At 48.2% G+C, this 23,047-nt stretch overlaps 11 protein-coding genes across 11 annotated transcripts; 5 read left to right on the plus strand and 6 right to left on the minus strand.

The window, feature by feature from the left end:
• Positions 1-2,481, plus strand: AGABI2DRAFT_199602 (hypothetical protein). The gene is made up of 2 exons (XM_006458138.1): positions 1-640; positions 691-2,481. Exons 1-2 carry the CDS (start codon positions 86-88, stop codon positions 2,164-2,166), a joined length of 2,031 nt encoding a protein of 676 aa, XP_006458201.1. The 5' UTR covers positions 1-85; the 3' UTR covers positions 2,167-2,481.
• Positions 2,482-2,810: 329 nt separating this feature from the next.
• On the minus strand, positions 2,811-4,895 carry AGABI2DRAFT_190556 (hypothetical protein). The gene is made up of 6 exons (XM_006458139.1): positions 4,507-4,895; positions 4,260-4,448; positions 4,121-4,211; positions 3,888-3,916; positions 3,628-3,819; positions 2,811-3,551 (listed from the first exon to the last, which is right to left on the minus strand). Exons 1-6 carry the CDS (start codon positions 4,783-4,785, stop codon positions 2,913-2,915), a joined length of 1,419 nt encoding a protein of 472 aa, XP_006458202.1. The 5' UTR covers positions 4,786-4,895; the 3' UTR covers positions 2,811-2,912.
• An 802-nt stretch (positions 4,896-5,697) lies between these two features.
• Positions 5,698-6,312, plus strand: AGABI2DRAFT_141117 (hypothetical protein; the record flags this gene model as incomplete). The annotated part of the gene is made up of 3 exons (XM_006458140.1): positions 5,698-5,794; positions 5,896-6,038; positions 6,145-6,312. 3 exons carry the CDS (start codon positions 5,698-5,700, stop codon positions 6,310-6,312), a joined length of 408 nt encoding a protein of 135 aa, XP_006458203.1.
• A 521-nt stretch (positions 6,313-6,833) lies between these two features.
• Positions 6,834-8,672, minus strand: AGABI2DRAFT_64309 (hypothetical protein; the record flags this gene model as incomplete). Its single annotated transcript, XM_006458141.1, has 7 exons — positions 6,834-7,167; positions 7,219-7,493; positions 7,548-7,727; positions 7,779-7,935; positions 8,007-8,242; positions 8,291-8,493; positions 8,549-8,672. The coding sequence occupies 7 exons, from the start codon at positions 8,670-8,672 to the stop codon at positions 6,834-6,836; spliced, it is 1,509 nt and encodes a 502-aa protein (XP_006458204.1).
• A 220-nt stretch (positions 8,673-8,892) lies between these two features.
• AGABI2DRAFT_190561 (hypothetical protein) lies at positions 8,893-11,097 on the plus strand. The gene is made up of 7 exons (XM_006458142.1): positions 8,893-9,041; positions 9,097-9,193; positions 9,242-9,330; positions 9,388-9,521; positions 9,584-9,805; positions 9,889-10,061; positions 10,126-11,097. Exons 1-7 carry the CDS (start codon positions 8,954-8,956, stop codon positions 10,658-10,660), a joined length of 1,338 nt encoding a protein of 445 aa, XP_006458205.1. The 5' UTR covers positions 8,893-8,953; the 3' UTR covers positions 10,661-11,097.
• Positions 11,098-11,792: 695 nt separating this feature from the next.
• On the plus strand, positions 11,793-12,185 carry AGABI2DRAFT_115218 (hypothetical protein; the record flags this gene model as incomplete). The annotated part of the gene is made up of 5 exons (XM_006458143.1): positions 11,793-11,822; positions 11,874-11,939; positions 11,988-12,022; positions 12,088-12,104; positions 12,160-12,185. The coding sequence occupies 5 exons, from the start codon at positions 11,793-11,795 to the stop codon at positions 12,183-12,185; spliced, it is 174 nt and encodes a 57-aa protein (XP_006458206.1).
• A 132-nt stretch (positions 12,186-12,317) lies between these two features.
• On the minus strand, positions 12,318-15,022 carry AGABI2DRAFT_64187 (hypothetical protein; the record flags this gene model as incomplete). Its single annotated transcript, XM_006458144.1, has 10 exons — positions 12,318-12,575; positions 12,633-13,027; positions 13,149-13,283; positions 13,345-13,715; positions 13,764-13,889; positions 13,947-14,110; positions 14,172-14,358; positions 14,405-14,668; positions 14,720-14,844; positions 14,900-15,022. 10 exons carry the CDS (start codon positions 15,020-15,022, stop codon positions 12,318-12,320), a joined length of 2,148 nt encoding a protein of 715 aa, XP_006458207.1.
• Positions 15,023-15,081: 59 nt separating this feature from the next.
• AGABI2DRAFT_190566 (hypothetical protein) lies at positions 15,082-16,705 on the minus strand. Its single transcript, XM_006458145.1, has 6 exons — positions 16,582-16,705; positions 16,394-16,528; positions 16,217-16,339; positions 15,881-16,167; positions 15,767-15,830; positions 15,082-15,712 (listed from the first exon to the last, which is right to left on the minus strand). The coding sequence occupies exons 2-6, from the start codon at positions 16,505-16,507 to the stop codon at positions 15,413-15,415; spliced, it is 888 nt and encodes a 295-aa protein (XP_006458208.1). The 5' UTR covers positions 16,508-16,528; positions 16,582-16,705; the 3' UTR covers positions 15,082-15,412.
• Positions 16,706-18,478: 1,773 nt separating this feature from the next.
• On the minus strand, positions 18,479-21,068 carry AGABI2DRAFT_216573 (hypothetical protein). Its single transcript, XM_006458146.1, has 7 exons — positions 20,595-21,068; positions 20,093-20,545; positions 19,930-20,035; positions 19,704-19,881; positions 19,286-19,656; positions 18,784-19,228; positions 18,479-18,733 (listed from the first exon to the last, which is right to left on the minus strand). The coding sequence occupies exons 1-7, from the start codon at positions 20,633-20,635 to the stop codon at positions 18,672-18,674; spliced, it is 1,656 nt and encodes a 551-aa protein (XP_006458209.1). The 5' UTR covers positions 20,636-21,068; the 3' UTR covers positions 18,479-18,671.
• On the minus strand, positions 21,066-21,923 carry AGABI2DRAFT_190568 (hypothetical protein). Its single transcript, XM_006458147.1, has 3 exons — positions 21,684-21,923; positions 21,427-21,629; positions 21,066-21,368 (listed from the first exon to the last, which is right to left on the minus strand). The coding sequence occupies exons 1-3, from the start codon at positions 21,907-21,909 to the stop codon at positions 21,159-21,161; spliced, it is 639 nt and encodes a 212-aa protein (XP_006458210.1). The 5' UTR covers positions 21,910-21,923; the 3' UTR covers positions 21,066-21,158.
• Positions 21,924-22,212: 289 nt separating this feature from the next.
• On the plus strand, positions 22,213-22,845 carry AGABI2DRAFT_199624 (hypothetical protein; the record flags this gene model as incomplete). The annotated part of the gene is made up of 2 exons (XM_006458148.1): positions 22,213-22,401; positions 22,465-22,845. The coding sequence occupies exons 1-2, from the start codon at positions 22,231-22,233 to the stop codon at positions 22,843-22,845; spliced, it is 552 nt and encodes a 183-aa protein (XP_006458211.1). The 5' UTR covers positions 22,213-22,230.
• Between the last annotated feature and the right edge of the window lie 202 nt (positions 22,846-23,047).

Raw genomic sequence — 23,047 nt, forward strand, 5'->3', positions numbered from 1 at the left:
ACGTTTCTTGAATCACCACATACCCCACCCCCCTACAGATTCACCTGCTCACGCAACCCCTCCCCATCGGCGTCCAAAGACTGAAATGGTCGCGCCGGAAACCCCTCAAGACGCCGTCCATAACCACACCTCGGTCGCGACCCGTCGTTCTCTTCCCCGACTCTCTTCCCTCATGCGCAAGGACAAGCACAAGGATACCATAAAGCAAAGCAAGGACAGAACTCCCTCGCCTTCTGGGTCCGAGACCACTTCCACTTCCACCGGCACCTCACACGATGGCTCGCAGGCCTCAGATGACAGCTGCTCCAAACATTCCCCACGGTCAGGCTTTTCCACCCCTGGTTCCCATCCTATAGTTTCTCTTCAAGATGCTACCCAAGCTCACCTCTCCAAGAAGTATGGCAAATGGGGTCGTGTGCTTGGAAGCGGCGCTGGTGGAACCGTCCGTCTCATCAAAGCCAGCACCAAGAATGGCGGAGGTATTTTCGCTGTCAAGGAGTTCCGCCCAAAACGCACAGGCGAAACTGAACGGGAGTATCAAAAGAAAGTCACCGCCGAGTTCTGTGTTGGATCCACTTTGAAGCATCAAAACATTATCGAAACTGTTGATATTGTCTCCGATAATGGCCACTATTATGAGGTGTGTTGCGTCCCTACGTGTCTGCCGTGACCGTGCTCATCCACGGTCAGGTCATGGAATATGCACCGTTTGACCTTTTCTCGGTCGTCATGGCTGGAAAGATGTGTCGCCCCGAGATATATTGCATATTCCGCCAGATTTGTGATGGTGTTGAATACCTACACGAGATGGGTCTCGCTCATCGCGATCTCAAGCTCGATAACTGCGTCATGACGACCGATAATGTCGTGAAGTTAATCGACTTTGGTACTGCGACTGTCTTTCACTATCCTGGAAAGTCGCCAACACCTGCTTCTGGTATCGTTGGTAGCGATCCATACCTCGCCCCTGAAGTTCTCACCGAGCAGAGCTATGATCCTCGAAAGACTGATGTCTGGAGTCTCGCAATTATCTTCCTGTGTATGATTCTTAGGCGGTTTCCTTGGAAAATCCCCGATTTGAAGGTCGACGCCAATTTCCGAGCATTTGTTAACGCCCATCCCGACCTCTCTGATAAGCCCCCACCGAAGAAAGGCCGTGAAGGCGGTGCACACCCTGTGCATGATGGCTCCGCTCTTGTCGTTCACGCGCCCGTTCCACCAGCACGTGCGGGTAGCACTGACGGTTCCGCCTCTATCGACGGTGACGTCTCCAGTACGAGTACATCATCGGAAGCACCTTCCATCCTTTCCAAAACATGTTCCTATTCATCTTCCGAAATCACAGATCCACCATCGCGACTGACTAGTGTAGGGAAGGAGTCGGAAAACTCCCAGAGGTGTTTGCAGAAAGGCTTATCACCTCGTCCATATGCCTCACACAGTGCCGCGACTCTGCCTTTTACTGTTCAGGATGATATTGATTACAATGCCGCCAGAAATTCGCGAGATTTGGACCCGTCAGTTAGAGCCTTTGCACGTCCTGGCACATCGACCGAATCTCTACCTACTCCTCTTGAACCCTCCCCTCTCGATGATCTACCGACACCTCGCGCAAGTACCGCCAATGCTGCAGCCACACAGATGACTTCAATGGCAATGACGGCTGCCGCAATAGATCAAACAACGGTGACACCGCCAGTCTCCGTAACACCTCCCCCCACACCCGCGGTAGCAGCTGAGAAATCCTTGGCACCTCCGGCTACTGGCCCGGCGCAGCTTAAACGCCGCCAGCGAACTGATAGTGTAGCGACTTTCCATGCTGGAGGAGGGGAGTCGATTTTCCGCCTTTTGCCTCGCGAGACTCGTCCGGCACTGCGGCGTATGTTATATATCGAGCCGACGTCTCGGTGTACGCTCACGGACTTGCTGAAAGGGAAGGGGAAAACGAGTGGACTACTTTGTGGATGCCCTGTGGATAGTATCAGGAGTGGCATCGATACGCCTCCTGGTGCTCATTGTGTTGATCATGGTGAATGCGGTACGGGGGACGAAGATAATGGTGATGAGTGGTTGACCGGTATTGTGCCATGTTCGAAGTCATCGACTCCTTATCATGTACACACCAAGAGCCCACTAGACGAGAAACAGAAGAAAAGATTTTTCTAAACGGATCCTTCTGCGTCAGTCTCACAGCTTTTTTCCCCTTCACCATACCCTCCGCATATTGCGGGATCTGGGCTTCCACTTTATAACCTCATTGCATGGTTTTCGTGTTGCCTGATCTAACGATTTCTCGACTTCCTTCCTCCTTCACCCATTTGGTTTTTATCCTGCATCATCATCTCTATGATATATCAATCAATTTGCATTGTTGTACATGTTCCCCTTCATCTTTCTGTTTATTTACTTTTTCACCAGTTTGCTTCCACTAGAATAGCTATACGTTCTGTTATCGATATTATTTGTCTTGCATCATCTTCTCAAATCTGAGATTCGTGATTACACGGAACTGACTGGCTGCACTCGCTGTGGACGGATTTTTCTTTTGCTCTTCTTCGCTCTTCATTTTCCACTTGCTTTTCTTTTCCTTCATTATCTATCCTCAACGGGTTTTTTTTTTCGACAAGCGGAACACATTGTCAGTAAACAAATCACATCTAACAATAAAATATCTTCTGTAGTGTTTTCATCAATATTTATGTTTATCTTGGGTTACGTTCTTTCGACTCCCAGCAACGCCTTGCAAAGTCCGAAAGCTTCAGTATCCGAATTCTTATCCGTCAAACTGCAGATTTAAGTACAGAGGATCATTCAGAAGCGGAGGATGTATTCAGAAGCGCTCCATAAATTCGATGCTTGAGCCACGCATCTACGCTATAAATTACAATTCTGGCTAGAGAGATGCAACCGATTCAGAGCTCGTCTCTCGCATAATCATCCATGTCATCCGTAGACTTTTTCACCCTCCGCTTCCTGTTTTCCTTCTTGTCTTTACTCCCCTTTATCATATCCTTCAAACCCGCGTATTCAGCACCCCGAACATCGTAACCAGCAGCGCGAAGAGCATTTATGAGCTTATCGCCAATTTCTTCCTGTTCATCGTCATCCAAAAGTTCTATCACAAGTTCCGTCGGTTCTTGAGGGGTTGTAGCCTTCCCACCGCGGCGTTGATCAATTAGCGTATCGACGATCTGCCGGAGAAGGTCGTTGACGATATCCTCCTGCCTTTGGTCGGCTTGGTAATTTCCCTCCATTTCGTTGTCTTCCTTGCCATCAGTCGTCTTGTGGACGTATTCTACCGCGGGAAGGTGAGGTTTCCGGACTTGTGGCTCTTTTATGGGATAGTCGGCCACCGGATAATTAAGGGGTTCCTGAGGGAGTACATCGACTATTTCGCGACAACGTATTTCGGCTTCCTCTGTAGCATCCCGTCTCGATTTAAATCCAGGCTCACCGCAGAGGCGTGGTGTGTTTATAACAAGCACATACGAGCATGTTTTTGTTTCTTTGACGAAAAGAATGCTATCTGTCGTTGTCATTGAACAATGGAACTAAACAAAAGAAAGATAACGAAGTTAGGGCATATGATACCTTCCATGTGACAGTGGGCGAATTAAAATATCTCACCTGAACTTCAACTTCCCGAGGTTGACCAGTTTTATCACACAGTGTACCATCTCCCCATCTTTGCACAAGGTAGCGTGAGCCCGCCGTTTTGGCAAGCTCTAGATTAGCCGCCTGTGCGTTTAGCTCGGCCACCGTCAGATCAGCACCTGGCGCTGGCTGTGTCGGAGCGCGCCCTAAAGTGTAGGATTCCCACTAAAACGAACCCAGGGTCCAGGTGACCTATATGTCAGAAATAAGAAGAATAAACAAATTTGATCTACCTCAGGGTCTTCTTCTGGCACATATGAACCTGTAATATATAATAAAAAGTCTCAGCATCAGTTCACTGCTTGGAAACGGAAAGCAAGGGTCGTCATGGGGCTCAAAAACCAGGAAGACGGGAAATGTGATTAGACGAGGTGACAAACGTCTAACGGCAATAGGAAGAATGAAAGAAATTATCGCAATTAAAACATAAATGGATGTAGGAGAAGAAGAAGAAGGATTTCCTGACCTGTCAACCGCGGTTTTTGGGGGATAAGTTCCTTGAATTGACGGATTTCGTTATTGTGGCAGTATGAGTATGTGAACCAGCCATGTTGGTGCTGGGGGTTATCTCAGAACCCGAATGCGGGCCAAGGATGACTACATACATATAAGCAAGTTCCAGTGAGAGGTTTGAGGAGGGCCCAGCTCCGAACTGGTGTTAATTCGGCATCAGATGGATCCTCCTGAGGAGGGGAGGAGACGTTATCAAGAGGCTTGGGTACCAGACAGACATAAGAATCCTTTGGGCCAAGTTTCAAAAACTCGAGGGTATAGTTATTCGAGCGAGATGGGTCCTGTGAGTAATCTGTCAAGATGACTTTTCCCAGCATAGCGAGACCTTGAAAGACGGACGTCTCTGCTTTGGGATTCTCCACTTTCAATTTCCTTGCGGTCATAGGACATGGAACGTGCAGCGGTTCCGTGAGGCTGGTCGGAAAATTCTAGCTCGCCTCCCGATAAGCCGTTGGCGAGCCAGCGTTGGGCGGTGTCGTTGAGGACGGGGAGGGAGTTGAGGAAGGCGACACGGAACTTGGGGAAGGCATGGATGTCCTCTGGGAGGGAATGGATGAGCTTTGTAGCGACAGCGCGGAGCGAAAGGGCGAGGACAAGGTGGGCAGAAAGACGACGCATGGTGATGAGCAGCGAATATTCAGAATTTCAGATTTCAGATTTCGGAAATCAGACGTGTCGTGTCGTGTCGTCACCCACACCTGTCACTCCTCCGTGACCTCCTCCGCTTCTTGTTCCTCACCCGTCCCCTCCCAGTCCCTTGTCTCCCCCTCAGGTACCTCTCGCTGCTTCTCGAACGTCCATCGCTGTCGACAGGGCCCATCCTGATAAGGAAAGAACACCAGCACATCCGCGGCGGGTGCGGACAACTATATTAAACCTTGGCTGGACCGGTCCCAGGCCGACGGGGGACTGGCGTGACCCGGGAAGAGGTCACGCGTGATGTTCTGCAAGGAACGACAGCAGAAAATGTGCGTGTTGCAGATATTCCCATACAAGAGTTCTTTGCCTCTGGCGGCGCATCTTTATTGTCTGCGGCGCACTAAACCAGATCTGCCTCGAACAGATTAGTTCCCAAGCCTGGATCTTTGTAAATTTATCCGAGCGGAAAATAAGGGGGAACTGGCATTGAGACAATTGTCCAGGTTTGTTTGCCTTACTGGGTTGCAGTGTCGAGATTGCGGCCATGCGGTTTTCTCTGCTGTGGGTCTCCCTTTCCATCATCCACTCTGTCCAGACGACGTGTGGCTGGCCCTCCAAATACAGCATTAAACCAAGGAACATTTGTATTACGTGAAGAATCCCCCAAAATCAGGGGTAAAACTCTACCACAGATCGCTCAACACGATAATTATAAAAGGCTTGGATTTGGTACAAAATGCATGCGAAGGGAACAATACATTCGTCTTCTAAATTCGGTAGTGAAATTGTTCATTAAAGCCGGTCCACCTTTTTCCCCACTTCTATCTCTCTCATCCTTAGTCCTGCCTCATCCCAGCGTGTCTCTCCCCCCTCCCCTGTCCCTCTCCCACCATGTCCTCGTCTCCTAAGGACCCCCAAGAGGAAGTCAACGAGCGACAGTCTGTCGACGAGCTGGAGGAGCAGCAACAAGACGCCGACCACGAACCAGGTGAGCAAAGTCATCCCCGAGTCCGCCAGCAACCTTGAGATCTCATGCGATGGTGTCGTCCACTCATCTTATTCTTCCCGTTATCTAACCTGATGACTCAGGCACCACCGACGCTGCCGAGAATCCTCCCGTGAAACGCGGTAGGGGCAGGCCCAAGGGCAGCAAAAACAAGAAAACAGTTGCTGCTGGTGCCGGTGCCTCCTCGACGCCTGTCGTCCCACGTAAGCGTGGTCGCCCGCCCAAGGTGATTATTCCGGCTGCGCGCTGTTTTCTCTCCCCTCTATCCCTGACCAATGATCGCGATCCTCCGTGTTCAGAACCTTTGCTGATGACTCGTCTCCCCAAAACAGCCCAGGCCAGAGCAAGGCGAACCCACGCAAAAGAGGCCTCGCGGTCGTCCGCGCAAGAACCCCGCTCCAGACGGTGCAGGAGCAGACGCAGACACGGGCAGTGGTGAGACTGCTGGCGAATCCAGTGCAAAGAAAAAGCCTGGTCGGCCGAAGAAGACAGCGTCGTAATCCAATCGCTATTCTATCTTCCGAGTACTACTTTCCTACGACTTCCGGATATCTCGCGGCTGCCATCTTGTGATTACATCTCTCTGTCGATTCTTTTACGCTATGCACAACCTCACGACTCGCTTTCTTCTCCTTGGTTTTGGTGTGTTGGTTTTCCACAGTATGGATACTTGCTTTCGCTTTCTATTCTTTGTTACTTATAACCGTGTACATAACCAGCGATGTATAGAAACAATATACCACCGCTGATCCTTCGAGTGCTTGAACAACTGCGTGAGCCTAGCTCGTGGATATGAGTAACGGGGTGATTGACCGGTGAGTGTTCCCTCACACATATTGGCAGGAAGAGCCCGCAGGAGGCAATCACCGCAGATGGACTGGACAATTTTTAAGCATGCTCTTGCGTAGGTTGCCACGTCCATCCTTCATTTATTGTATTATATCCCCACCTACTCTATTTATCCGGCGAATAATTATTTCACGACTTCAACGATCCACTGCGGTAGGAAGCAACAGTTGACTCAACTTCGTGCTTCGGACAAGATGGAATAAACCAAAGACATCCCAGCCACTCCGAGCAACGAAATTAGGGCGTAATTCAAACTTGTCACGACAAATGCCTGACGAGCTGCCTTCCGCTGAGCAGTGGCGTAACTGATATCTGGCCTAAAGGTAACCATATTATAAAGTGGAAGCCAGCCCTTGGGTTCCAGCGTTGAAAACGGCACATGGGCCAAGGCAGGTACCAGCGAGGGCAGTGAAACGGCTCTGGGAGCACTAATAGCATAAAGAATGTTGTCTAGGGCTTTCCTGGACAGGTAGGCCAACGTGGTAACTGAATGCCGCATAACCACACTAGAATGAAGACTTCAACTGATTGCCCACTGAAATTTAATCACCACTCACTAGTTGTCCATGGCGAGCTCGCAAATTGCGACTAAATCTTGATGACGATTCTCAGAATAGTAGCGAAGGGTCGACGCTAATTGTTCGTCAACGGCGTCGATGGAAGGAACTACACCATCAAAAGTCGTTGATGCTACGCCTTCTCGCGCAAAAAGTACTGATAGCACTCGCACATCCTCCAGGCCGCAGTTCAAACCTTGGCCGTAAAATGGGACCATCGAATGTGCTGCGTCACCCAGGAGTATGGCGCGGTCCTTGTAGTGGTAGGGTTTCGCCTGAGAAATATGATTGGCTCAACGAAGCCTGATACAACTTTGATCACGCCATACCTTAGTGCATATAAGGGGACTCCTGGGATTTCTTAAGAAATCCTCCACGAGAGTCTTTTCTCCAATCGCAGATATTGCGTCCGGAAAATATTGACGAAACCATGATAACGCGGCCTCGGGAGTGCGTATACAATCCAACACGGAGACCGGTGCAAATAGAGTGCAGGTGAATGACTTGTCCTGCGAATATAATGTAAGACTGAGTCGCAAACGGTGAGGGTGATAGCATACTCTATTCGGAAGGGCGATCAACATGAAAGACTGGCGGGGCCAGATGTGCAGGTGATTAGGGTCCAACGAGAAGACAGGCTGACCATCAGCGTCGCGACCTGCCGGCATTTTGAGTTCTATGTATTCATCTCTGATGTATTCTTGGGAATAATCCATTCTAGAAAATTTCACGGTAACGAGGTAGAAATCTGAGCCACTGTTGCGGAACAACACAAGGCGACGACTTACCTCACCACTCGCATCAAGTGTTGCCGAATGGTAGAATAGCTTCCGTCGGCACCAACACAAAAGTCGAAATAAGAATCGAAGCTGATATTTGATCTTGTATCTTTGACGGTAATAAATTTGCGGTCAAAGTCTGCTCCGATAACCTTGTGATTATATAGTATTTTGATTTTATTCGACGCAGCAACTTCATCTAAGAGACCAATATTGAGGAGCGTCCGGTCAATGGAATTGATAGACTGAGGCATCTTAAGGAACAGGTGGAAATGATGCAACTATGTGCACACCTGTCCATCTTTATCGTAAGGCTGGCTGTCCAATCTGCCAGATAAAGTGTGGATCATCCGGCCTCGCATGGGGATTGCATCCTGAAGGAATCTTTGTGCGGTCGCAGGATTAACCACTTCCAGGGCCGCAATTCCCCTGTGTGATATAGCCAGGTTAATGGAACGCTGCTGGAGAAGAGGCGTGCGGGATGTATGCCGCAGGTCTGCGTGAGATTTGTGTTAAATGACAGCAGAAACATTGGTCAGCGTGAAACATACCTGCACGACATTCGTAGATCTCGACATCCCAGCCCTGTTTGGCCAACGCCAGGGCGGCTAAACAGCCTACCGGTCCGGCACCTGCGACTACAGCCTTACGAGTACGGCGAGGAAGACCTGACATACGAGGGCTGATACGAGACAGAGGGATGACTTGTTGACTCTTTACCTCGCCCTTTTCCCATTTTTTCGATCGCGTATGGATTTGCAATGTTTTTGTTATGTAACCTTTTTTGGATAAAAATCCAGAAAAGGGTCGTAACTTGTAATTTAACACCGATTGTCCGGAAACCGATTGATCCTTGCCCCGGCCGATCCATCATGTCATTGGCTTTCGGATCTAACTATTACATTCGATGTTGTCCTGATCATGTAAGGGATGCGGGTGGTTAGCTTCTGCCCAACATGTCCTCTCCTCTGAACACTCCCTTGAGCAATCAGTTTGTATGCCCAACCAACTCTCAGATCGGTGCTTCCTTGCGCCCAGATCAAGGTTTTCATGCCACTTTCAGAGTCATAAACCATCTTTATCAACCGATCGCTTCTAGACGCCAAATGCACCTACCTTTGTGGTAATTCTCTCGGCCTCATGTCGGAGCGGTCGAAGACGCTCGTTCAAGAAGAACTTGACGCTTGGGGATCTTGGTGGGCTCCATTTATCGGGATGCATGGTGTAAGTTAAATTGCATATAGTGGCGTGGTGGGTCATTTCAAGCACCCGAAGAATCGCCCATGGGTCGAATACACGGATAAGCTTACTCCATTGATGGCTGAGGTTGTAGGTAAGCTTCGTTACTTTTGCAAATGTATTATCGCTGATTTCTGAATCATATTCTCAGGAGCAAAGGAGAAGGAGGTCGCTGTCATGTCCACCTTGACGAGCAATCTTCACCTCATGATGGATTCATTCTACAAGCCAACCCCTGGACGTTATAAGATACTTTGCGAGGGTAAAGCCTTTCCCTCGGATCAAGTGGGTTATTGTGCAACCACGTAAATAAAAATGCACAACTTACTTATATTAACTTAATCCAGTATGCTTTCAAGTCTCAGGCTCTAGCTCATGGTCTGGATCCCACATCAGCAATTCTAGAACTTCACCCTAGAGAGGGTGAACATATCCTTCGAGAAGAGGACATCCTCAAGGTCCTTGAAGAGCAGGGAGCGTCCATCGCCCTCGTTATCTTCAGTGGTGTTCAATATTACACTGGCCAGTTATTTCCTATGGAGCCTGTGACCCGAATGGCTAAAGAAAAGGTATATGAAACATCATTTTCTCTCCCCAGCAAAGTCCTTGGATTCTGAGCGTGGACTGCACATGTATTAATACTTAATGCTAGGGTTGTATATGTGGTTGGGATTTAGCCCACGCGGTTGGCAACGTTCCACTTCGGTTACATGACTGGAACGTTGACTTTGCCGTATGGTGTACTTACAAATATCTGAATTCGGGACCCGGTGGAATTGCTGGATTATTCATGCATGAAAGATGGAACAATATTGAACGCCCGAAGTACGTGATCTAAATATTCTCTTCCTGAGCGACAGGCCCTTGTTCATTAAAATAACATTCTTAGATTCGCAGGGTGGTGGGGACATGAGCTTGCCACTCGATTTGAAATGCCACCCGTTTTCTCTCCCATCACTGGTGCTCAAGGTTTCCAGCAATCAAATCCAAGCACGCTTGCTTTAGCGTCACTCTTGGGCTCGCTGGAGGCTCTTCAAGAAGCTGGGATGATGAACCCAGTAAGGGAACGGTCGATCCAACTTACGGGCGCTTTCGAGGAATTATTGAAACAATCCAAATATTTCGTACCGACATCTGAAGTCCAGAAGAGGCATACTCAATCGCATTCGACAAATCCTGGATTTACAATAATCACGCCGGAAAATCCTTCATCTCGAGGCGCTCAGCTATCCCTGTTGTTCTTGCCTGTGGGGTCAGGTGTGATGCAAAAGGTCTTTGATAAGCTCGTCTTGTACGGGGTTATTGGGGACGAGAGGCAACCAGACGTGATCCGCCTGGCACCGCATTCCCTATACAATACCCTTGAAGATTGCCAAAATGCAGCGAAATATCTTGACGAGGCTATGGGCCATGGCCTACTTTGACTAGGGTATATGTGACTTATATATCCCTATGTAACCGCAGACAAAACGCTGCTAAATTAAAGACTTCTGGATGAAACGTCCTACGATCTGAACAAACTCGTCCTCGACGAGAATCGCGTCGTGACCCTGTATCAGAGACGTATCGTAATGGATATATTCATCAGCAGAGGTACCGTATTGATCCTTCAAGTGTTTCAACATTTTCTCCGTCTGAGGTTTATCGATAAGTGTGTCTCCCTGAGAGTGAATCAGCAGCCAGCGAATATTAGGCCGCCGTAATGCGTGATTTGTCACAGTAAACGCGGCGTATGTCTCCAATTTCTCGAACGCGGCCGCGACAAACCAGTCCAAGTATGAAGGAAAACGAGAGCAAAGGAGATCCAAGTCGTAGATACCTTCGGAAAAGACTATCCCCTGGACAGCATGCAGCAGTGCCGAGGACGGGGTAAGGACAGGGGTGACTGCGGAAGAATCCAAGAATATTGATGAAAGCATATGCGCACTGCAACTATGTCCCATCAAGAATAGCTTGGTAGGATCAACTGCGCGACCCATGCCCGAAGGTCCAACCCGGGTAAGGAGGAATTCTAAGAATTGTAGAATATCTTTGGCATGCAAAGGATGCCGGACGGGGGGATCTTGCATATCCAGGGTCAGTCTGTAATTGGGGACCGCAACAGCAAGTCCTGTGTGGCGGACAAGCTTTTCAGCCAGAACAGCGTGGTCTTTCTTGTCCTCTCTAAGACGGAAATCAGCTGTCTAATAGCTATAAATGGAGCTAAGCTAGTGACTTACGTACGCCACGCGCCGCCATGGATAAAACAAACTAGTGTTCCCGTGGTAGAGGCATCCGATGGAAGATACAGATCGAACTCGCGAAAAGGATCGCGGCGGGAATCGGGGATATAGGGAATATTTAGATCGACACGCATGATGTAGGTTATGAACACAGATTAGGGTAATTCGGAGTGCAATGAAAACTCGGTATAACCTGGAGGCAATGCGCTTGCTCCCGGCTGCTCCTCACTTGGTCACGAAACGTGACATCATGACGTATCGTGACTGGTTAGAACTGTTATAAAGTCAAATGCCTGGTACGGGGTATTCGCCCACTCTTTGAGACACATCAGTCATGGCTTTCACCGCTTCTGATATTTGCAAGGTATGTTTTATTGGCAAGCTACTAAACTGTTCTTACTTATAATCATCTTAGATCATCTTTGCCATTATCTTCCCTCCTCTAGGCGTGTTCTTAGAGCGTGGCTGCGGTGCTGACCTCGTTAGTTTCCCCCCTAATTTCAAGACATCCGTCTCAATTCCCCTATAGTTAATCAACATCCTTTTGACAATCTTGGGTTGGATGTATGTTTCTTCTTCTCACACCAGAATGTCTCCTGACCATTTTTGCATCGCCACATCTGAAATAGTCCGGGGATCATTCATGGTACGTCATATCCTGGATGTACAATATTTCCATCTGCTCATGCATTTACCCAAAGCACTCTATATTATACTCAAATATTGACGTTGATACCCCCCATCCGTCACGCTATCATGATTCGAATTTGAAGACGATATCGGAATGTTTAGATGTCGAGTCTCGGACAATTCTTATTGCATTGTATCGTAATATATGTTTTCCGTAGTTGTGTTAATCTTATGTGTCAACCTCGTCCTCTGACGCCTTGTTGCTATCGTCGCTATCCTGATCGTCGAATTGTTTGAGCATATGAGTTCCGATCAACCAACATTTCTTGAAATTATCCGTCTCCGTTCCTGGTTTTCGGTCTTCTCCTTTAGACACTGGGAGGACATGCCATGCACGAATGTCATCTTCATCCACGATATCATCTTGGTACAAAGCAACCAATATTTGTCCAAAAAGCGGCATGCGCAAGGAGGTCGCACAATGCGCCTGAAATTCGATGTTCGTAATATGATCTCTGAATTTGGAGCATAGAATTCCACCCACCTGTAAAAGGCAAATCGTTTCTATGGCATTGACACCACCGATCTTGTCAATCAGAGAACCCCATCTGTCAATCACGGAACTAATGTCTTTTCGCTGTTGAGCGGCTCCGGATTGTACAACGGGTATCCTTTCAACGATTGCTGAGATGACAGCTTCTCTTACGCGTGTCAACGATACATTGCTTGCCATGCGTAGTGTTTTCAGCTCGACTGCTGCATTGTCTACGGAGTGACCTTCAGCAAAGGCACGGTCAAGGGATTGCTTGACCTCGGCTTGAAATTCTTTCTCAGCATTGTCCGAGAAATCGGCAGTATCAGAAGGCGCAGAGGCGTCCGACAGAACAGAGGCAGATCGACCCCCATACTGCGAATCGGTATCTTCGTCACTTGCCGAAGCTTCCTCCTCCCCAGAAGTCTCTGAGCCAGCATCAGAAGACACGATGTTGGAATCATTGTCGCCTGATCACAAATGCAGTGTGAAAGCGAGACAACAGAACAAAAGTACGAGGGAACCAACCAATTCGCATGAAACGCTGATTTCTGTAATTCTCGACATCCTCAACATCGTCTTCCTCGTCGGGTGATCCCCGTGGCCATAAGAGAGCATTGGAATCTTTTCCCAGGTTGAGATTCCCTAGTATTGATGCTTGATCTGAGAGAGCATGTTGTTAATTTCCCATGCAGGTATTATAAGAAGCGTTCAAACAACAAACTTTCTTCCACACTTTCGAGATCCGAATCGTCGTCAGAACTATCTGATGTTTCTGGTGTGACTTTCAGCCTCTTGACCGATAGGCGCTCAAAAGGCGATAGAACGACGTCTGGTCCAAGGGCAACGCTGTCACCAACAAGACAGCCATTTGGCATCTGAGTGTTCTCATGAATTGTGCAATCTGAACCGATGATAGATTTCTGGATTTTGCAGTTTGGTCCTATGACAGTGTGATCAAAGATGTAGGAGTTGTCGATGGTTGTCCCCGCTCCGATAGTGCAATTCTGGCCAATCACGGATGAAGTTATGTGAACATTCTCAGAAACCGTTGTGGAGGACCCAATTAGAGTATTGGTACCGATCTTACATGTTCTGGGAAAAATATAAGCCTATCATGCTTGCATCGTGTCATACACTTACCGGGCGAGAAGTACTGTGCCGTCTTTAGCTATGTAACGATTGCCCCTTAGGTGTTCATATACGTGCCCACCAGGATAATTATCATCTGGCACAAGGGGAAATGTCCATCGAGACAAGATATCTTTGCTATCATGACATATAAGAATGGAAACGAAAGCGCTAATTTTTAAGCAGCCAACCGACCTGATCGAGTCATAACTTCGGGTGTCTTGCACTCGGGCTGCATAACCGTCTTTGGCGACGTATAAATGAATGTTTTTCATCAATAGATCCGACGTCAAGACACCGCGGACAAAGTCACGTCGGATATCGAGATAGTCAAAATTGTCTTGAAAAAGCGATGGCACCTACATCGAGTCTGTTCAGCCCCTGCGTACAAAACGACACTGACATAACAGGTGTACAAACCTCCACGGAGCACACGTCAATCGCGCAGTCAATGAGGTCATTCCGAATTTCAACCTCGGGGTGTTCGGTCAATATCTCTCGTGGAATTTCAGCGATCTTTGTCGATGGATATCCAGTGATGGATTCATAATGGAGGCATTCTGAAGTCTGAGGATCTACAACAAACATCGACGATTCACCGCGGGCTCTACCAGCAGATGAGAGAAGTGCGAGATAATCTCTGGGGGGCTCACCTCGATCTGTGGGCTGCTCCGCTTTCCTTCACAACCATCGTCATGATAGCATCTTTATTCGTCTTCCGGCGTTCCTTGTGTACTCGCACTACCTCGTCAATTCTGATATTGCTGACGAGGTCTCCCATAACAAGAACAAAATCGGTGGTGACCAGCCCTCGGGTATATATGTCGCGCATAGCATCTCCAGGGGAGTAAGTTTCCCTTGAGGTCATAATGGGCACTATTTTCATTCCCGACGCAGGCTTTGACCATTTTGATTCTCTGAAAAAGCAGCTAGCATCAAAAATATAGAGATATGAAAAAAAATTTTACTTGATGGCCTCTTTCACTTGACTCGCATGAGATCTGCAAATCACAAATACTTCCTGCACGCCTGCAAGTGCAAGCGATTCAAATGTCCAATCTAGGAGGAGGGCATTGCAGATAGGTAATAAGCACTGCCCTTGGCCCTTCGTTAGCACACGAGTCAATGGGATACACTGGGTGCCTTACGCGTGGTTTGCGAGCAGTTAGGGGTCTGAATCTCTTGTTAAAGCTATCGGCAAGAACGACGGCCTGCAAAACCTCTTCGTCATCGATAAGCTTCTCCTTGACGGCATTAGGTTGGGAGGCCATTTGGTGGGTCAAGATCTACACTTGCACGCTGACAATTATTATCGTGAGTCACGATACTAAATTAGGAATAGCGTTCATTCTTAGATTCGTGCGCAATGATAGGGAGCAAAAAAATTACAATTGAACCTAAAGACATAAGCACGATCCAATGAAGGCAAACTACGTGGGTATGAAGACAGCGAAAGGATCGAGTATTAGGTGTTAAAGCGGATAAGGCTAGTCATGGAGATCATAAAAAAAATAAACCAGATCCAAATGTATCATATGAGAAGGGGCGAAAGGTATGCATCCGCATGGGATATGATTGAGAATGAAGGCAAGAAGAATGATAATAAAGGTTCATTACGGTCATTCCAAAGCCCCAAGAAACCTCCAAAACTATCCTGAACTTTATGCGGCAGCGGCAACAACAGGAGTAGCAGCAGGGGCAGTAGTAGTAGTGGGGGCGGCCTCGGCGGGGCTGTCTTCAGGTTTTGGATCTGCGGAAGCCGGAGCGTCGTCGTTCGCAGGATTCTCAAGAGGAGCAACAGGAGCGGGTTCCTCAATCTTAGGTGGATTTTCATCGACCTTGGCGGGTGCAGCAACTTCGGTCTTGGTCTTAGGCTTGAAGAAATCGCCTACACGGGCAGACAAACGGCGCCCAACCTTGGAAGCCTTGTTGGATTTCTTCTCATCCTTCTTTTCGTCCTTCTAAAGGACCCAGGTAAGAGATAAGTTATCCTGAATAGCATCATAGTCACGAACCTTCTCCTCAGTCGCCTCGACAGTAGGAGCTGCGCTAGTCTCAGCAACAGGAGTAACATTCTCTCTATAAACTTGTCAAAACATGACAATAGTAATACCCTAAGCTGGACTTACGTCTCTTTCACAGCATCAGCAGCAGCAGGCGCGGGTGCATCTTCCGCTTTGGGAGCCTCAGGAGTGGGCTCACTAGCATCCTCAGTTGGGTTGCTCGCACTCTCGGCCGGTTGATCTTCATTGACAGCTTCCTGAGGAGCTGGCGCGGGAGCTTCAACCTCTTCCTTTTTCTTCTCTTTCTTGGGGGATTTAGGAGCCTTCGGCTTCTTGTCCTTGAAGGAAGCAAGGAGTTTGGAAAGAAGACTCGGGCTCTTGGGCCTATCTTCCTTCTTGGCCTCACCTTCAGCCTATAAACGCTTGATAAGAATATAGCACAATAAGGACCGAAAAACGTACAGGCTTGGCCTCCTCCTTGGCGGGCTCCTCAGCGGCAGGTGCAGCAGGAGTAGCTTCCGTGTCGGCAGGAGTGGACTCAGCAGCCGGAGCGGGTTCCTCAGGCTTGGGATCTTCCTGGGGTGCCTTGATGGGATGTCAACATTATATCAAAGATGCGGGAAGAAAAAAAGAGCGCACCGGCGAAGGCTCCTCGACTTTGGGGGCCTCTGGAGCTGCGACGGTCTCAGGCTTGACCTCCTCAGCAGTAGCGGGGGCGGGGGCAGCGGCAGCGGTTACTTCAGGGGCAGACATTATCAAGTTGCAATTCGTGAGCTGGGACCAGTGACATGAGAACACAACAAGGGTTGGATGTGCTAAAGACTCACATGGAAAGGGTATCAACCAAGGAGACGGAGAAAGAAGTGCGTGCTACGCGGCCTGTTAACCCAGTAGGGTGTAGGGAGACGAGAGAATATAGGAAGGAGAGGATAGGGAGATGGACAATTTTAGGTGTGCCCGCTATTTATTGGGGAGCATCGTGTTTGGTCGTTTGTTTGCTGTCTATCCCTGTTTACACGACAGGGTCGCATGAATAGGTTTCCTTATCATGGAGCTCTCTACGTCCCGCATCCCGCCGCTGGCCGCTGTGCATCTCACTGAGCACTTGTGGTGACTGCGCCGTGAGCCTGCCTGGAGTCATTTGCTGGACGGAAGCTGCAGACAAAGGCTCCTGGAGAACGACGGTACTCGCTCCATATGGGCAGGCTTCTTTTTCGTCAATTCAGCAACCGATCACGTTACCGGATCGTTCCAGACCAGTGAGCTAAGTATGTAACAAAAGGCTCTCGTAGCATTCTCGGGTTATCGCTTTTCGCGACCCTCGTTCGTCTGTGTCTGCAGTGTTCATTTGCTACTCACATTGCAACGGGCTCCAACCAACGAGGCTTCGTGGGAGCTAAGCGCGCGTGGATCTTCCGGAAAGCCAAGAAGAGGTCGGTTTATCACCATCAAAAGAAGTCAGCAACTAGCATTGGAATGTCATCACACGCAACTGGCCAATGGACATCCTCCCCGATGGAGTTCAGCCAAGCAAGTCTTGTGGCCTGTGGCGCGAGTAACGAGTATCCAGAGCTCCATAACAAAAGCTCCCATCGCTGTGTTTCCCCTCCCTCGTGCTTTCCTGTCATTCTCCGACGAGTACTGATCTACACTGGCCTCAGCGCTAAGTAAGCCATGTATCCCACATATGGGATCTTGCGCTTATCCGCGATCAAGTCTGTCCGATAGACTTCTTGAGGATTCCGATCTCGCTTAAGTTATCTTGTGATCACTCGGGATATGGTACCACTCTGAGACTACATCTGTGTGTTGCTTCGCCCGTTTTGTCAGGTGCGGGTCATGCTATAACCTCTGGCATGGCGAGTCCCTCTTGGCCAGATATAGAGTGTCACTGTAAGTGGGTATGTCGACTCTTTGAAGGCTTAGCACCATCCCTTCTCACGCTGGTTATAAAGTCCAGAGTAACCCAGTACCCGATCGAGTAACATACCTCGAGCAGGGCCTCGGTCTATGCCTTCAACGTCTAATTCTGCTGCGTTCTGGTCTTTTTCTTCCGTTCGAACTCTTGGTGAGACAGATGTGAAGCGCTGGAGAACACTACATTCCTTCCTCCATATCAAACTTTGATCATTCCGCAGCATCCGCTCACCGATCCGACGACTGCCCGATCGTTCATATGGATAAATACGCTTCAACCTATTATTCTAACTGCAATTTTGTTCTATCTATGCTTCCGAGATCACCAATACTCTCCTCTCCATTTCTAAGCGTTTTTTTGTTTCCATCTTTATTCCGGATATATTACGCGACGTTCGATCACAGTCCGCGGTATCTGACAAGTACAACAGTCAGAAGGAAAATAGAGCAATGACACTCGGGGAGCGAAACCTCTGGGTAAACCTGGTTGCGCGTGGTGCGATGCTTAGAATGGGAAGAAGGCAAGACACATAAACAGGAAAGCTTACACTGGATTGCAAAGGAGGATTGAACCAGAGAAAAAACGATTATTAATATGCTAGTGTCATTAACAGTTTGGGTGTAAATGCAAAACTCGGAGTAGAATAGACCTGAAACCCGATGGGAGCTAGGTGGCAAGTCCTGCTTGGCAGGGGACTCCCCAGGTAAGTAGGTCTCGAAGTCTGCGAGAGAGTCGCGTTTTCCCGGCGGTGCTGTAGTACGCGACATGGGTAAATGATATGACTCCTTCTTCGTATTCGGATCCGATTAACAATAATGTTGTCTTAGAATATCATTCAGAGAGCTTTACATGGCAGTTCAGCGTTTTAATCATATATCTCTCCACGTAGCATCACAAACTCTGAATTCGTGCGCCGCCGAATACATCGTATTCAGCGTATTCACAAACTGAAGTAACGTAGTCGCATGTCATTGTTTCCATTGATCACGAACTGCGAAATCATTCTTTTTCACGCGGTGGAGGGCGTAATCCCTTGGCCTTCATTTGCCTCCGCTTAGCCTCTGCAGGGAAAGTTGAGGAGAAATCTTCAACGACAAAGTACGATACTCACTTTCAATATACACCTTATCTTCATTCGGATCAAAACCTATTTCGTCACCACTTTCAGCACTCGCAACCGTCATCTGAACGTCATTGACTTCGGAGATGGTTTTTGATTTTGACCGTTTACCGATCTTGAACTTGGCAACGAAAAATCCATCCATGTTATGCGCATGAGGGTAAAAGCGTCGGGTAAGACCAATACTGGGATTGAATACTTTCCCTCTGTATTTAGTAAATCCCTCGCGGCCAAAGGGCAACCCGGTATCGACGAGAGTCACATTGGGTCGCTTGCGGAGTGCATAATCAACGACAGCTTCGTTCTCATCCACTGTGACTGAGCATGTCGAATACACAAGGTAACCTCCCGTCTTTGACTCAGGGCTCACGCTATCGATAGCGCACAGGATGAGCTGTTTTTGTAGGTGAGAAAGAAGCGTAAAATCACGCTCAGACTATGAAGGCTGACGTTAGTTCGCAACCTAGTCGAAACCTAAATGAAATTGCGTTACCTTATTGACCTTGACGCTAGAATCCTTGCTGATAACACCTGTACCGCTGCAGGGAGCATCGAGCAAGACGCGGTCAAAGCCGCCCATAACTTTCGGAAATTCTCGGCCGTCGTAGGAGCACACTACAACATTTTTGCACCCAAGGCGATGGACATTAGCCGTAAGGCTTTTTGTACGGGCTTTATTGGCGTCATTCGCGAAAACAACTCCCGTATTCTGCAGGAGTGCTGCAATATGTGTGGCTTTGCCTCCAGGGGCGGACGCCATGTCCAATACGCGTTCGTTGGGCTGAGGAGATAAAGCAATAACGGGTAGAAATGAAGACGCAGCCTGAAGCATGTAATGGCCCGCCAAATACTCAGGAGTCGCACCTGAATATTGTTAGGTGGATAATTTGAAAATTATGACGTGTACCCACCAACAGGGACACTGCTTTCGAAGACCTGAAGCCCAACATTCGTCCATTTACCAATTGGCTCTAGATTCACCCCTCTGTTGATCAGAGCCTGGGCAAGATCTCTCCGGCGGGTACGAAGGGTATTTGTTCGGATAGTGACAGGTCGAGGCACTTCGTTTGCCTCAAAAAACTCGATCGCCTGACATTTGTGTCAGATTTTTTACAAATAAGATCAGAAGAAACATGCCTCAGCCACGGAAAAAAGTTGGAATAGCTTTTCTGCAAGGAACTCATTATACCCATAGTAGCTTGCAATATCCGAAATTAACTGCTCAGTATACTCATGCCTCAGCCTATCCGAAGATTGAATGATTAGTGTGACTGGGGAGAACAACTTCATGAATACTTACCTGCCCTTTTCCGCGCGTTTTTTGAAGTTTCCGAGTACACGAACACAATGCTTCATTCTTTGTTGTACAGTGTGAACATCAGGTCCGCCTTTGTTCTTTTCCTCCTCTCTCTCTGTCACAGTCGGAAGCCTCAGCTCTCCATCAATATCTTCTTCCTCCATGTCGATATCATCGTCACTCGCTTCTAGAGCTGCCTGACGCAATTCTTGTGCATCTATTTCCGCTTCCGCCGCGGCGGCCTCGTCCAACGCGCGGGAATGAGCCTCTATATTTGCCATTGTGATCTTACCACCTTCGTCTGAGTCGCTTGAATCTTCATCTGAATTAGAGGGCACAATCGTCGCAGGTCTGGCTTGTTTTGATATTCTAGCCGTAGAGAGTATTGGTCCGGCTCCATCATCTTCATCTGAGTCAAAGTCAAATTCTTGAGGGGCTCCCCTCAAAGGCTCATCACTGTATGCAACTAAGCGCCGATCATGAATAATTTTGAGGTCGGACCTACTCTTCCGGCTCGTCGTCACTGTCCAAATCACCTTGGACCATTTCATCGTCACTGCTATCAAAAAGCGACCTTGTTGTGCGAACATTAGTTACGATACCGGTTGTAGCTGTACAAAAACCAACCTTGCCTGAGCTTTCAAGTCGACTTCATTACCTTCATGCTCGACATCTTCCCATCCATCTCCGTCCTCATCCTCGTCCTCGAGCGACTGCTCCTTCTTTCGCGATTTTGTTTCATTTTTGTTCTTTTGTGGTCGGCCTTTCCCATTAGGTGCAACAGGTTTTGACCTTGGTGATACGATTGTTTTATTCGACGCATCTTTTAATTTCTTGCGGGGTTGATTGGTGCCTGTACCCTCATTGCTGGCTTTGCGTTTTCCATTGCTTCGGATTATTGATGAACTTTCTTCTTGAAGCGGTTGTGGGGCACCCTGCTTGTTTTTTGCGCGACGGCCCATATGAGCAGTAAATAGTCGAAGCAAAAATGCCAATCAATTGTTTGTGGCTGTGTGGTGCAGTAAAGTAACTGTGCGATAACTGATATTCATTGGATCAAACGAAATAACTAGCCCACTCTGAGACCCAAAGCAAAGCCTGCAATGAACGAAGCCCGTGGTTGGAAATCCGCGGTCAAAAAGTCGACCAACCACCTCCACAACGAGACGATGCTGGGCGGCCTCGCATTTCCAACAGCGTCATGGGTGTAAAACAAACTCTCGTAGGATGACGACATTCTGGTCCAATCAACCTTGACAAGGGATCTTGAGCTCATGTACTAGAACAAAGAAAGATCACAAATCATTCAATATAGTATTCGAAGATAATGGACATACCTGTAGGAGCACGAATATACCCCCTATGAACCATGCGACCGCCTTCGCTCCTTTCTTTATGAACACACCGGCACAGATACCAGTGACAGCACCAAAAGAAAGTTCGTAAACGGAAAGGGAAGACTGCGGTGGAGGTGGAAGGTCTCCAGAATCCATGGACCCACTCTTTCCCTTCAGAGTGAACTCTTGATTGGATATAGGGGCTAAAGGTGTTGTTGTAGCCGTTTCCTCACTAATCATTTGACTTATATACTCACCTTCACAAAGGATTTTTGGTTGTGTCAAAGCCGATGCCCCCAGACCTATGCCCGCGACAGCAGTTGCTCCGAAAACATGCTTCATGTATGTGATGCGATTCCCCGCCGTTGATTTGAAGCTCAAGGGTCGGACTGGACGATAAGCAAACATCCTATTCATTAGGCGGATTTGCAGGTATGACCTTGTGGAACCTGCATGATTGAACCCAGCGCGAGGAAGAAACATGGTGTGCGAGATACAAATCACAACTTCATGACGTCACGTTATGTCCTACTACTTGTTTCCAACTGCACTGTCATTGTTTTGTGCAAGCACCAAACTAGATGTCGAGGGGTGGTTCGCTATTACTCATAGAAATCACAGCGCTCCTCAGAAATTGAGGTGAACAAGACTCCGGGGCGTCTAATACCTGAAAGAGTCCCAGTTAAGAAGTTGGTCGTGAAGAGGCGTATAAAAATAGAATAGCCAGTCGCTTCACGGCGACGAATTTGATACATAAGTTGTAAGGGGAAACCTCTGTCATCTGTTCGACTATTCGATGCCCAGATGGATAGTGACCCTCTGACAGATGCAAACCATACGTGGAACAACCTTGCCGACAATAACTCTATACCTGCTAGCGGATTGGATTCTTGGAGGCAGAGGGTCGCAAATTGGCAAAAACGCGTCGGGGAAACGATCGAGAGTCGCGTAGGCCATGTTTTCGTCTTGGTCTTGGTCTGTCAATGCACGCCATGGTTATCAGGACCCTTTCTAACCATCCTCACGCGAATCCACCAGGTGACTATCGATATGATCATTGTTATTCTCGACCTTGGTTATGAATTCCTCCACGACAACTGTGGAGATATCAGGCTCAAACCGACGTGGCTGGAAGTACTTAGCCATATTTCTCTAGGAATAACCTGTGCTTTTCTTCTCGAAATCTTTCTCTCATTGTTCGCCTTCGGGTCAAAATTCTACAACCCATTCGGCGGGTTCCCACTGGCCTCTCTACACTTATTCGATGCTTTCGTTATCGTCACCACGTTCGTGCTAGAGCTTACATTAAAAGGAAGGGAGGAAGAATTTGCTGCATTGTTAATCTTGCTGCGGTTCTGGCGTATCGTGAAATTAGTGGAAGGCAAGGCTTCCTCTACCATTCCTTCCCACAAGTATTGATTTAAGGGGTGATCACCCCTTAAATGATTAGGTGTCGCAGTTGGCGCGGGGGAATTTAACGAGGAGATGGCAGAAGAGCTCGCTACGACTAAAGCAAACCTGCTTCAGGTTCAAAACGATTTGCTCGCTTCGCGAAGCGAAGCAGACAGATTACGACGCCGCCTCGAGGCAGCAGGTCTCTCAGTCGATGAACTCGAGCATG

Source organism: Agaricus bisporus (assembly GCF_000300575.1).
Source record: "Agaricus bisporus var. bisporus H97 unplaced genomic scaffold AGABI2scaffold_2, whole genome shotgun sequence".
NCBI classification, from domain to species: domain Eukaryota; kingdom Fungi; phylum Basidiomycota; class Agaricomycetes; order Agaricales; family Agaricaceae; genus Agaricus; species Agaricus bisporus.